The sequence below is a fragment of the Vidua macroura genome, chromosome 28 (assembly GCF_024509145.1).
Source record: "Vidua macroura isolate BioBank_ID:100142 chromosome 28, ASM2450914v1, whole genome shotgun sequence".
In the NCBI taxonomy this organism is placed as follows: domain Eukaryota; kingdom Metazoa; phylum Chordata; class Aves; order Passeriformes; family Viduidae; genus Vidua; species Vidua macroura.
The window spans coordinates 5,273,003-5,284,051 of NC_071598.1; the positions used below are offsets into that span (position 1 = coordinate 5,273,003).

The 11,049-nt window shown below is 58.3% G+C and overlaps 2 protein-coding genes and 1 non-coding gene across 3 annotated transcripts; 1 reads left to right on the top strand and 2 right to left on the bottom strand.

Moving 5' to 3' along the window:
- Positions 1-655: 655 nt before the first annotated feature.
- On the bottom strand, positions 656-726 carry TRNAG-CCC (transfer RNA glycine (anticodon CCC)). Its single transcript has one exon. It is a non-coding gene; the product is annotated as a tRNA-Gly (tRNA).
- A 105-nt stretch (positions 727-831) lies between these two features.
- Positions 832-6,838, top strand: PCYOX1 (prenylcysteine oxidase 1). Its single transcript, XM_054000668.1, has 6 exons — positions 832-919; positions 2,497-2,703; positions 3,309-3,483; positions 3,822-4,033; positions 4,409-4,561; positions 4,964-6,838. The coding sequence occupies exons 1-6, from the start codon at positions 832-834 to the stop codon at positions 5,620-5,622; spliced, it is 1,494 nt and encodes a 497-aa protein (XP_053856643.1). The 3' UTR covers positions 5,623-6,838.
- A 142-nt stretch (positions 6,839-6,980) lies between these two features.
- Positions 6,981-9,987, bottom strand: SNRPG (small nuclear ribonucleoprotein polypeptide G). Its single transcript, XM_054000669.1, has 4 exons — positions 9,893-9,987; positions 9,634-9,656; positions 8,606-8,730; positions 6,981-7,150 (listed from the first exon to the last, which is right to left on the bottom strand). The coding sequence occupies exons 1-4, from the start codon at positions 9,922-9,924 to the stop codon at positions 7,100-7,102; spliced, it is 231 nt and encodes a 76-aa protein (XP_053856644.1). The 5' UTR covers positions 9,925-9,987; the 3' UTR covers positions 6,981-7,099.
- Between the last annotated feature and the right edge of the window lie 1,062 nt (positions 9,988-11,049).

Here is an 11,049-nt window from a genome sequence, read left to right on the forward strand (position 1 = left end):
AATAAAGGAGTTAAAAGTAAAGGAGCTAAAGGAGTTAGAATAGAAGTGTTTAAAAAGGAAGAGTTTAAAATTATAGAATTAAACATGAAAGAAATGAAAGTCTTGGTGAAAAGGGACATGTGGGCATCGGGAACGGGGCATCGGGGTGGGGATATAAAGTTTATAAAATACAGGGACTAAAATAAAGATTACTAAAATAAAGTCATTAAAATAAATTATAAAAACTTAATAATTAGAGGAATTAAACATGAAGGATTCGAAAATGAAAGAATCAAAGGTGAAGAGTTTAAAAGTGGAGTGAAAAGGTTCCTATGAGGATGGGCAACAGAGGCCGGGTGGGGGCAATAAAAATAAAGGAGTTAAAATAAGGTAGCTAAAATAAAGGAGTTTAAAAGAAAAGGGTTTAAATGAAAGGAATTTGAAACCAAAGCGTTAAAATAAAATAATTAAAAGTAAATGGATTAAAAGCTGGGTGAAAAGGTACGTGTGGGCACCGAGAAAAGGGGAGCCTTCTACAGGGGCGGGAAAATTAAAATAAAATTTTAAATTTAAATTAAAACCAAGCAGTTAAACTAAAGTAATTAAAAGTAACGGAGGCAAAAGAAAGGACTTTGCAATTCAGGATAAAAGAATTCAAAGTGACGTAAAAGGGCTGTGCGCCGCCCGGGAATCGAACCCGGGTCGCAAGAATGGGAATCTTGCATGATACCACTACACCAGCGGCGCGGGTGGTGAACGGGTGTTCTCCGTATCCTCCATGATCCCGCCGCCCGCAGCCAGCCCGGGCCGCGCTCCCTGCCCGCCCATCGCCCTCTGCCCTTGGCCGCCGCCATGCCGGGCCTCTGCCGGCTCCTGCCGCTGCTGCTCGCCGCGCTCTGCCCGCCCGCCCTCAGCCTCCGCCATGGGCCCTCCAGGATCGGTGCGAACCGCGACACAGCGCCTCATGCGCGCGGGTTCAGGGGACGCGGCTGGGTGAGGGAGGCGGAATCTGCCAGGGGGAAAGCTCTTCGAGGGATCGGGCCGAGGCCGTGTCACGCGGTGTCCCGTGAACGAATGACGGGAGCTGGCAGGGCCAGGAAGTGCCGCTGGGATCCTGTGAGGGGATCCCTGAGGATGAGGGAGAATCCTTTAAGGGCCATTGAGGGGATGCGACATGGGAGGCCCGTGAGGGGATCTGTGTGGGTCAGGGACTATGGAGGGGATGTCCCTTGAGGGATCTGAAGTGGGGGGACCCATGAGGGATCTGTGAGGGTCGGGGGGGTGTGTGGAGGATCCTTTGAGGGGATCTGTGAGGAAGGTGCAATGGGGGGACCCCCTGAAGGCTGGGGGCCCGTGAGGGGATCTTTGAGGGGCAGGGGATATGAGGGGGGTTCCCTTGAGGGGATCGGCGTGAGGGATCTGTGAGGGATTCCCTTGAGGGGATCTGTGGTGCAGGGGTCCCTGAGGGATCTGTGGGGGGTTCCCTTGAGGGGATCTGTGGTGCAGGGGTCCCTGAGGGATCTGTGGGGGGTTCCCTTGAGGGGGTTGGCTTGAGGGATCTGTGAGGGATTCCCTTGAGGGGATCTGTGGTGCAGTACAGGGATCTGTGAGGGGTTCCCTTGAGGGGATCAGTGGTGCAGGGATCCGTGAGGGATCTGTGGGGGGTTCCCTTAAGGGGATCTGTGGTGCAGTGCAGAGCTCTGTGAGGGGTTCCCTTGAGGGTTCTGTCCTGCAGAGGGCCTGTGAGAAATCTGTGGGGGGTTCTCTTGAGGGGATTTGTGGTGCGGGGGTCCCTGAGGGATCTGTGGGGGGTTCCCTTGAGGGGATTGGCGTAAGGGATCTGTGAGGGATTCCCTTGATGGGATCAGTGATGCAGGGGTTCCTGAGGGATCTGTGGGGGGTTCCCTTAAGGAGATTGGCATGAGGGGTCCGTAAGGGGTCTGTGAGGGATTCCCTTGAGGGGATTTGTGGTGCAGGGGTCCCTGAGGGATCTGTGAGGGGTTCCCTCGAGGGGATCAGTGGTGCAGGGATCCATGAGGGATCTGTGGGGGATTCCCTTGAGGAGATCAGTGGTGCAGGGGTTCCTGAGGGATCTGTGGGGGGTTCCCTTGAGGGGATCAGTGGTGCAGGGGTCCCTGAGGGATCTGTGAGGGGTTCCCTCGAGGGGATCAGTGGTGCAGGGATCCGTGAGGGATCTGTGGGGGGTTCCCTTGAGGGGATCTGTGGTGCAGGGGTTCCTGAGGGATCTGTGGGGGGTTCCCTTAAGGAGATTGGCGTGAGGGGTCCGTAAGGGGTCTGTGAGGGATTCCCTTGAAGGGATCAGTGGTGCAGGGATCCGTGAGGGATCTGTGGGGGGTTCCCTTGAGGGGATCAGTGGTGCAGGGGTCCCTGAGGGATCTGTGGGGGGTTCCCTTGAGGGGATCAGTGGTGCAGGGGGTCTGTGAGGGATGTGTGAGGGGGGTGTGTGAGGTTGGGGCTCGTAGGGGTGTGAAGGTGACCGGGCCCCCTTTCTCCCAGCCGTGGTGGGCGGCGGGATCGGCGGCTCGGCTGCCGCGTATTTCCTGCGGCAGAAGTTCGGCCGCGACGTGCAGCTGCACGTGCTGGAGAAGGCAGCGGTGGGCGGCCGGCTGGACACGCTGGACGTGGAGGGGGCTGCCTATGAGGCAGGGGGGTCCGTGATCCACCCCCTCAACCTGCACATGAAGCACTTTGTCAAGGAGCTGGGTGAGCATGGACCCCGTAAACCTGGTGTCCCCCAGTTCCAAAATTGTCCCCCAGACCCAAAATAATCCCCCTGGGGTGCTCTGGGTCCCAGTCTGCTGGGGAACATCCCTCAGAAGGACAAGGCTTGGTAGCTCTCATATCCTTCCCCAGTAGCCTGCCCTTCTTTTCCCAATATTCCCCCCATGTCCTTCCCCAGTAGTTCCCCTTCTTTTCCCAATATCCCCCCAAACACTTCCCTAGTAATCACCTTTCTCCAATATCCCTCCCCACAGGCCACTTTCCTTCCCAAACAGCCCCCATCACCTCCCCCATGCCCCCTGTGGTACCCCAGCCCCACTTGAGGCAAAGGAAACCCACATCCCAACGGGAATGGTCTCACCCCTCCCCACAGGTGACCCACTTATGGCATCATAAAGGTCCAAAAATCACCTCAAATCACTCCCTGGCCCGTGATCGAGGGCTAATTCCCCTTTCCATGCTTTGGGAATTCCAGTCTTCAATCACTCACCTTAGCAGCAAGAAACCAGGTCATCTCAGGAAGTTCAAAGTAACGTGGAATAGCTCTACCTTTCCCTAAATTCCCTTTTCCTGTCCTTTTCCCAAAGGCCTCTCGGTCGCCTCACCCCAGGGCAGCCTCGCGGGCGTTTACAACGGGGAGGAATTTGTGTTTGAGGAGAGCAGCTGGTCCTTCATCAACCTCCTCAAGCTGCTCTGGCACTACGGCCTCAACCCCCTGCGCATGTCCATGTGGGTGGAGGACATCCTGGACAAGTTCATGAGGTGGGTTGGGGTCCTGAGGGGGAAAAACTGGGAGAGGACCGTAAAAACACCTCATTCCGTGGGACACCTCCCACTAGCCCAGGTGGCTCCAAGCTCCATCCAGCCTGGCCTTGGACACTTCCAGGGATCCAGGGGCAGCCACAGCTTCTGAGGGACAATGTGCCAGGGCCTCTCCACCCTGATAAAAACGCCCAGTATGGAACCTAAACCTGCCCTCTTTGTCCTGTGCCTCCAGGCCCTTGTCCTGCAGCTCCCACAAAGCCACCCCATGAGATCCCCCGCAGCTGCCAGGGCCACAGAGCTCATTAACAGGGACAATTTCTTGTCTGCAATGAAAGGATCTACCGGTACCAGATGCACGACTACGCCTTCAGCAGCAACGAGCGCCTGCTCCACGCCCTGGGAGGCGACGACTTCACGCGGCTGCTCAACCAGACCATCGACGAGGCCATGCAGAAAGCAGGATTCTCCCAGAAATTCATCAACCAGGTGGTTTGTCCGGCCATGAGGGTGAATTACGGCCAAGGGGTCACCATCAATGGCTTTGTAGGTGAGTGTTTGGAGGTAGCCTCCCATCCTGGGTGTGGGAGAATGGCTTGGAAGAGAATAGAGATGGTTCTGTGGGCAGCCTTGCCCCTGATGAGGTGCAGCTCTACTAATTACCAAAGTGAAGGATAATAAAGGCTTGCCACATCTTTGGCCTCAGTTGTTTGAGTCCACCAACAACCGGTGCCCCGTGTGAGGAGCGAACACCAGCAAACTCTGAGAAAGCAAACACGGACAAAAGCTAACACCAACACCTGGGTGTTGGGGTCCTGCTCCCTGGGCTCCAAGCTCTGTGTCCCAAAGGGATGCTCATCTCCCCTGATTCTGCAGTTTGTTTTTGCAGTGTTTCCCTGCTCTGACAGTGGTGGTTTCCTTGCAGGTGCTGTGTCCCTGGCTGGGGTGCAGTCGGGCCTTTGGTCTGTGAAAGGGGGGAACAAACTTGTGTGCTCTGGACTCATCTACTCCTCCAAGGCCAAGGTTATCCCAGGAACAGTCGTGTCCATAGAGGCAAAAACCAGATCCAAGCGTGGTGGTGAGTGGAGCTGGAATTCCCTTCAGTGGGGAGGGGACGGTGACACTGGAGAGCGACCTCGGTCCCTTGGAGGGTTTCAAAATGAAAATTCCTCCCTGGGAGGGTGGGGAGGGCTGGGATGGAATTCCCAGAGGAGCGGTGGCTGCCCCTGGATCCCTGGAAGTGTCCAAGGCCAAGCTGGATGGGGCTTGGAGCAAGCTGGGATAGAAGGTGTCCCTGCCATGGAGGTGGATGGGCTTTAGGATCCCTTCCAATCCAACCCATTGCACGATTCCATGAAAACAGGGCTCAAAAGCCAGCGGTACAAATGGATAAACCCAAATGTGGTGGCATTTTGAAATGGCAGGGACAGTCGGGATTCCCTCCCAGCACGGGTCAGGATAACCGAGCTGTTCTCCGCAGGGGACCCGGTGAAGCTCTACGAGGTCACCTACAACACGTCCTCGGGGCTGACAGGGGACACCTACGACATCGTCGTCATCGCAGCTCCGCTTGGCCGCAAGATGGCCAACATCTCCTTCCGGAACTTCGACCCTCCCATCCCGGAATTCCTGAATCCCTACCACCAGACCGTCACCACCTTGGTGCACGGGCGCTTGAACACCTCCTTCTTTGGCTACGCAGACCCCCAGGCTTTTCACTTTGGGGCCATTTTCACCACGGACAACCCCAAACTGTTCATCAACAGCCTGGGTGTGGTGTCCCCCGTGGGGGACACGGGCACGGGCGGGAAGCTGCCGTTGCCGTCGGCCGTCTGGAAGGTGTTTTCCAATGAAGAGCTCACCAAGGAGCAGCTCAATTTGCTCTTCTCCTCGTACGACTCGGTGAAGGTGAAGCCGTGGCTGGCGTATCCCCAGTACAGCGCTCCCGAGAAGTTTCCTCCCATCGTCCTGCACGAGCAACTGTACTACCTGAACGGGCTGGAGCGCGCCGCCAGCGCCATGGAGATGAGCGCCATCGCTGCCCGCAACGCCGCCCTGCTCGCCTTCCACCGCTGGCACGGCCACAGCGCCAGCGTCGACCAGGAGGACCTGCACGAGAAGCTCAAAACGGAGCTCTGACACAACCCCCGGGGCTTAATTAACACTAATGAACTCTCTGCTTCGCCCTCCAAGGAGGTGTTTCGTAGGATCATGGGATCCTTACAGTTGGAAGATCTTTAAGATCCTGATGACCCTCAAGACCATCAAGATGCCCTAAATAACTCTATTGAACTCCATACTTCACCCCTCCAAAGAGGTCTTTCATAGGATCATGGGATCCTTTAGGTTGGAAGACCTTCAAGACCATCAAGATGACATATATAACTCTTAATGAACTCCATACTTCACCCCTCCAAGGAGGTGTTTTGTAGGATCATGGGATCCTTGAGGTGGAAAAGCTTCAAGACCTTCAAGATCTTCAAAAACTTCAAGACCTTCAAGACAATCAAGATGCTGTATTAAACTCTAATGAACTCCACACTTTGCCCCTCCAAGGAAGTCTTTCAAAAGGAGCGTGGGATCCTTACAGTTAAAAGATTTTCAAGACCTTCAAGATCATCAAGACTTTCAAGACCTTCAAGGTGATGTAATTAACATTAATGAACTCTGTACTTCACCCCTCCACGACGGTGTTTCATAGGATCATGGGATCCTTAAGGTTGGAAGAGCTTAAAGACTTTCAAGGCCATCAAGACCTTCAAGATCATCGAGACCTTCAAGATCATCGAGACCCTAAAGGTTGTCAAGAACTTTAGGTGCAACCATCCACCCGACCGCGTTCACCGTTAACGATGTCCTCAAGTGCCGCGTCCGTGCGTTGTTTGGACGCTTCCAGGGATGGTGACTCTGCCACAACCTAGGCTGGACAACTCTTCCTTCCATGACAAAATTCTTCCCAATATCTCGGCGTCCCCTGGTGCCACCTGGAAGCTGTCTGGCCAGCTCTGGAGGGAGCAGGAGCAGTGAAGCGTTCCCAAGTAAGCTGGGGCATTTTCCTCACACAAATCCGTGAGTTTTCCCCAAACTCCTTGATTTAGCCCTGTCTGAGGTTAGGGAATTCATTAAAAGTGCCATATTGACCCCAAGGTGCTCTCCAGCTGGGAATATCGACTCCCTGGCTGTCCATCCCTCTGCCCCAACTTCTCCCAAGGGTCTGCCAAGGAATTATTGCTCAGGGTGGGAACTGGGGGCAATGGGGTGCTGGGAGCTGCCAGAATGGGTGGGAAAGAGGGAGAACCACCAATATCCATCGCTGCGTTCAGGTACGAAGTTAATAAAGAATTTAATAACCTGAGTGCTTTTTTAGTAAAAAACCACCAGAAATAGTATAATTTTAACATCCACTTCCATAAATTAAAAGTTTGCCATGAGTTTTCCTGGGACTGGGAGCAGAATTACCACCAAGCTGCCAAAAACTGGTGCGAGAAAGGCTTGAGTTAGATCAACCATTACAAAATTGATTTAATAACAAAACCAAAATAATTGTACACTTGTGGGTGGCATCTCGGATGAGGGAACGGAAGCAGTGGGTCGGGATTTGGGGTTTTCCAGGGGTTTATACTCGTTCCAAAGCTTCCAGCATGATGATGCTGTTCCCTCGGATCACCTGGAAGGGGAAAGGTGAGAGCTGTTACCTCCGACCTAAGGGTTCCTTCCTTCCAGTTTGTTTCCCCAAAAATCCCCAAAAATTTGGCTGGAATTCCCCCACAAGAACCAGAACGGAGCTGAAGTTAACCATAAATCCTCAAGGATCACAGAATCCCAGAATCCCTGAGGGTGGAAAAGACCTCTGCGATGGTCAAGTCCAACCCTGTCCCCAGCCCAGAGCTCCGAGTGCCACCTCCAGGAGTTCCTGGGACACCTCCAGGGATGGGCATTCCAAACCCCTCTGGGCAGTTCCAAGGCCTGAGCCCCCTTCCCATGGGGAAATTCCTGCTGTTGCCCACCCCGAGCCTGCCCTGGCCCAGCCTGAGGCCGTTCCCTCTCCTCCTGTCCCTGTTCCCTGGAGCAGAGCCCGACCTGGGGCTGTTCCCTCCTGTCAGGAGCTGTGCAGAGCCACAAGGGCCCCCCTGAGCCTCCTTTGCTCTGGGCTGAGCCCCTTCCCAGCTCCCTCAGCTGCTCTTGGGGTTCCAGACCCTTTTCCAGCAGATCCACGTCCCACCCACCTTGGTGCCATCCATAAATTCACTGAGGGTGCCCTTGATCCCCTTTCCAGACCATGGATAAAGGTATTGAACAGGGCTGGATGCAATCCTGAACCTTGGGGACATCACTGTTGCCTGGCCCGGCTGGATTTGGCCCCATTCCCATCAATCCTTGGGCCCATCCATCTTTCCATCCACACCCATATCCATCCATCCATCATCCATCCATGGATCCATGGCTCCATCCATCCATCATCCATCCATGGATCCCTCCACAGATCCATCCATCATCCATCCATCCATCACCCATCCATCCATCCATCCATCCCTCATCCATCCATCATCCATCCATCCCTTTCCAACCAAGACTTCCCCTCTATGAGAAGGAGGAGCACCCAAAGCTCTGCTGAATTCCCAGCTGACACATCCCAAACCTGTCCCTCACCAAACTTCCTGCTCATTCCACACACACGGCTCCACCAGTGCTCCCAGTGTCCTCACCACCCTGCTCCCAGTACTCCCAGTGCCCCCAGTGTCACCACCCTGCTCCCAATACTCCAGTGCTCTCAGTGCATTCACCACCCTGCTCCCAGTACTCCCAGTGCTCCCAGTGCTCTCACCACCCTGCTTCCCAGTGCTCCCAGTGCCCTCACCACCCTGCTTCCCAGTGCTCCCAGTGTCCTCACCACCCTGCTCCCAGTACTCCCAGTGCCCTCACCACCCTGCTCCGTGCTCCCAGTGCCCTCACCACCCTGCTCCCAGTGCCCTCATCACCCTGCTCCCAGTGCTCCCAGTACTCCCAGTGCCCTCACCACCCTGCTCCCAGTACTCCCAGTGCCCTCACCACCCTGCTCCCAGTGCTCTCACCACCCTGCTCCCAGTACTCCCAGTGCTCCCAGTGCTCCCAGTGCCCTCACCACCATGCCGATGTTGTTCTGCTGCCCGCCCGCCGCCATCTCCACGCACTCGTCGATGACGAGGTTCATGAAGGGGTCGAAGCCGCGCAGGATGCCCTGCACGTGCCGGCCGCCGTTCAGCTTCACTGCGGGAAGCCGGGCTTAGGGCTGGGCCGCTCTGGAGCGGCACCGCGTGCCCTCAGACCGGCAGCTTGGGGCGAGAACGGCAGCTAAGCACCACCCGTTAACGGGACAAGGGCAAAACAACCGACTTTCGCCTCGTGTTATGGTTACATTAATGAATTAGGGCTTAATGAATGAATTAGAACTTTAATTAATGGGCTGTAAGAGTGGAAATCAATCGGGGCCTGCTGCAGGGGGGAGGCCCGAGCAGCAGCCGGGACCCCCTCCCGGGGCTCCGTGAAGGGGATCGGGGCGGGGGTCCCCAAAAAACGGGCGGGGGGCTTAGGAGTCCCCCACAGCGCGGCCGTGAGGGGCTGTGGAGGATCCCCAAAACCTGACACTGTTGAGGGGCGCGGGGCGGGTCCCCAACAGCGGGGGGCGTGAAGGGGATCGGGGGTCCCCGGGCACCGTGAGGGGGACCGGGACGGGCGGGGGTCCCCGGACACCGTGAGAGGGGACCGGGACGGGCGGGGGTCCCCGGGCATCGTGAGGGGGATCGGGACGGGCGGGGGTCCCCGGGCACCGTGAGGGGGATCGGGACGGGCGGGGGTCCCCGGGCACCGTGAGGGGGATCGGGACGGGCGGGGGTCCCCGGGCACCGTGAGGGGGATCGGGACGGGCGGGGGTCCCCGGGCACCGTGAGGGGGATCGGGACGGGCGGGGGTCCCCGGACACCGTGAGGGGGACCGGGACGGGCGGGGGTCCCCGGAGACCGTGAGGGGGATCGGGACAGGCGGGGGTCCCCGGGCATCGTGAGGGGGATCGGAACGGGCGGGGGTCCCCGGGCACCGTGAGGGGGATCGGGACGGGCGGGGGTCCCCGGGCACCGTGGGGAGGATGGGGACGGGATCAGCTCCAGAACTCACACGACAGCTTCTTGTCCATGAACCTGCAACGAGATGGCACCGGGTGAGCACCGGCGGGTGGGGACGGGGCAAGAGCCCCCCCGCCATTATCCCCTCACCAACGGCGCGTCCCGCGCCGCCATTACACCGGAGCACCGGCCAACGGCGGTGCACGCCGGGACACCGGCCAGCGGCGGATCCCGCCGTTCCGGCCCCGCTTCCCCAGCCCGTCCCCGGCTCCCCTCGCCCCCCGGCGCGGCCCCGGCGCCCCCAGACCCACTTTTTCAGCTCGGGCGGGTGCGCTTTGCTCATGGCGCCCGCAGCCCCCGGCCCGTCTCTGCCGCGCGCCGCGCTCTGACGTCAGCGCGCCGTGCGTCTCCCCGCGCCAGCCAATGGCGGCCCGCGGCGGCGCTCCCGCACTCACCCGAGTAGCGGCGCAGCCCGGGGAAGGCAGCGGGGCGGTACCGGGGGGAAAGCAGGGGGCGGTGAGGGGAGTGCGCGGCTACAGGGGGAGGTACGGCGGCATGGCCGCCATCGTGTGCGGCGCGGCTGTGCACGTGTTGTGTGTGTGTGTGCACACGTGTGTAAGCGTGTGTGTGTGTCCGTGAGCACACGTGTGTGTGTGATATGTTCACACGTGTGCGGGGTGTTGTGCTTCTCATCCTCCATGGCGCCGCCCGCCCTGTGAGCCCCGGGCAGCCCGAGCGGCGCCGGCCCCGCGGCGGCTCCTCGCAACATGGCACACCTGCACACCTGCACCTGCACACCCACACCTGCACACCTGCACACCCTGCACACCTGCACACCTTGCACACCCACACCTGCACACCCACACCTGCACACCCACACCTGCACACCTGCACACCTGCACACCCACACCTGCACACCCACACCTGCACACCCTGCACACCTGCACACCTGCAGACCTGCACACCCACACCTGCACACCTGCACCTGCACACCCACACCTGCACACCTGCAGACCTGCACACCCACACCTGCACACCCACACCTGCACACCTGCAGACCTGCACACCCACACCTGCACACCCACACCTGCACACCTGCAGACCTGCACACCCACACCTGCACACCCACACCTGCACACCCACACCTGCACACCCTGCACACCCACACCTGCACACCTGCACACCCTGCACACCTGCACACCTTGCACACCTGCACACCCACACCTGCACACCCACACCTGCACACCCACACCTGCACCACCCCACTGTGCCCAAGCATCACCCCCGAATGCCCCCCCCTTACCTGCAGTGTCCCCTCAGCACCCACCCCATCACCCCAGTACACCCCAGTTCCCCCAGTGCCCCCCATCACTCCCAGTGCCCCCTATTCTCCATCACCCCCAGTGCCCCCCATCACCCCAGTACCCCCCAGTTCCCCCAGTGCCCCCATCACCCCCAGTGCCCCCTA

Excerpts from the sequence above, each read along its gene's own strand:
- PCYOX1 (XM_054000668.1), top strand. The coding sequence starts at position 832 with ATGCCGGGCCTCTGCCGGCTCCTGCCGCTGCTGCTCGCCGCGCTCTGC. Across the intron at positions 920-2,496 it reads CCATGGGCCCTCCAGGATCG|CCGTGGTGGGCGGCGGGATC; the intron begins GTGCGAACCGCG and ends CCTTTCTCCCAG. Across the intron at positions 4,034-4,408 it reads CACCATCAATGGCTTTGTAG|GTGCTGTGTCCCTGGCTGGG; the intron begins GTGAGTGTTTGG and ends GTTTCCTTGCAG.
- SNRPG (XM_054000669.1), bottom strand. The coding sequence starts at position 9,924 with ATGAGCAAAGCGCACCCGCCCGAGCTGAAAAA. Across the intron at positions 9,657-9,892 it reads CACCCGCCCGAGCTGAAAAA|GTTCATGGACAAGAAGCTGT; the intron begins GTGGGTCTGGGG and ends ATCTCGTTGCAG. Across the intron at positions 8,731-9,633 it reads CATGGACAAGAAGCTGTCGT|TGAAGCTGAACGGCGGCCGG; the intron begins GTGAGTTCTGGA and ends GGCTTCCCGCAG.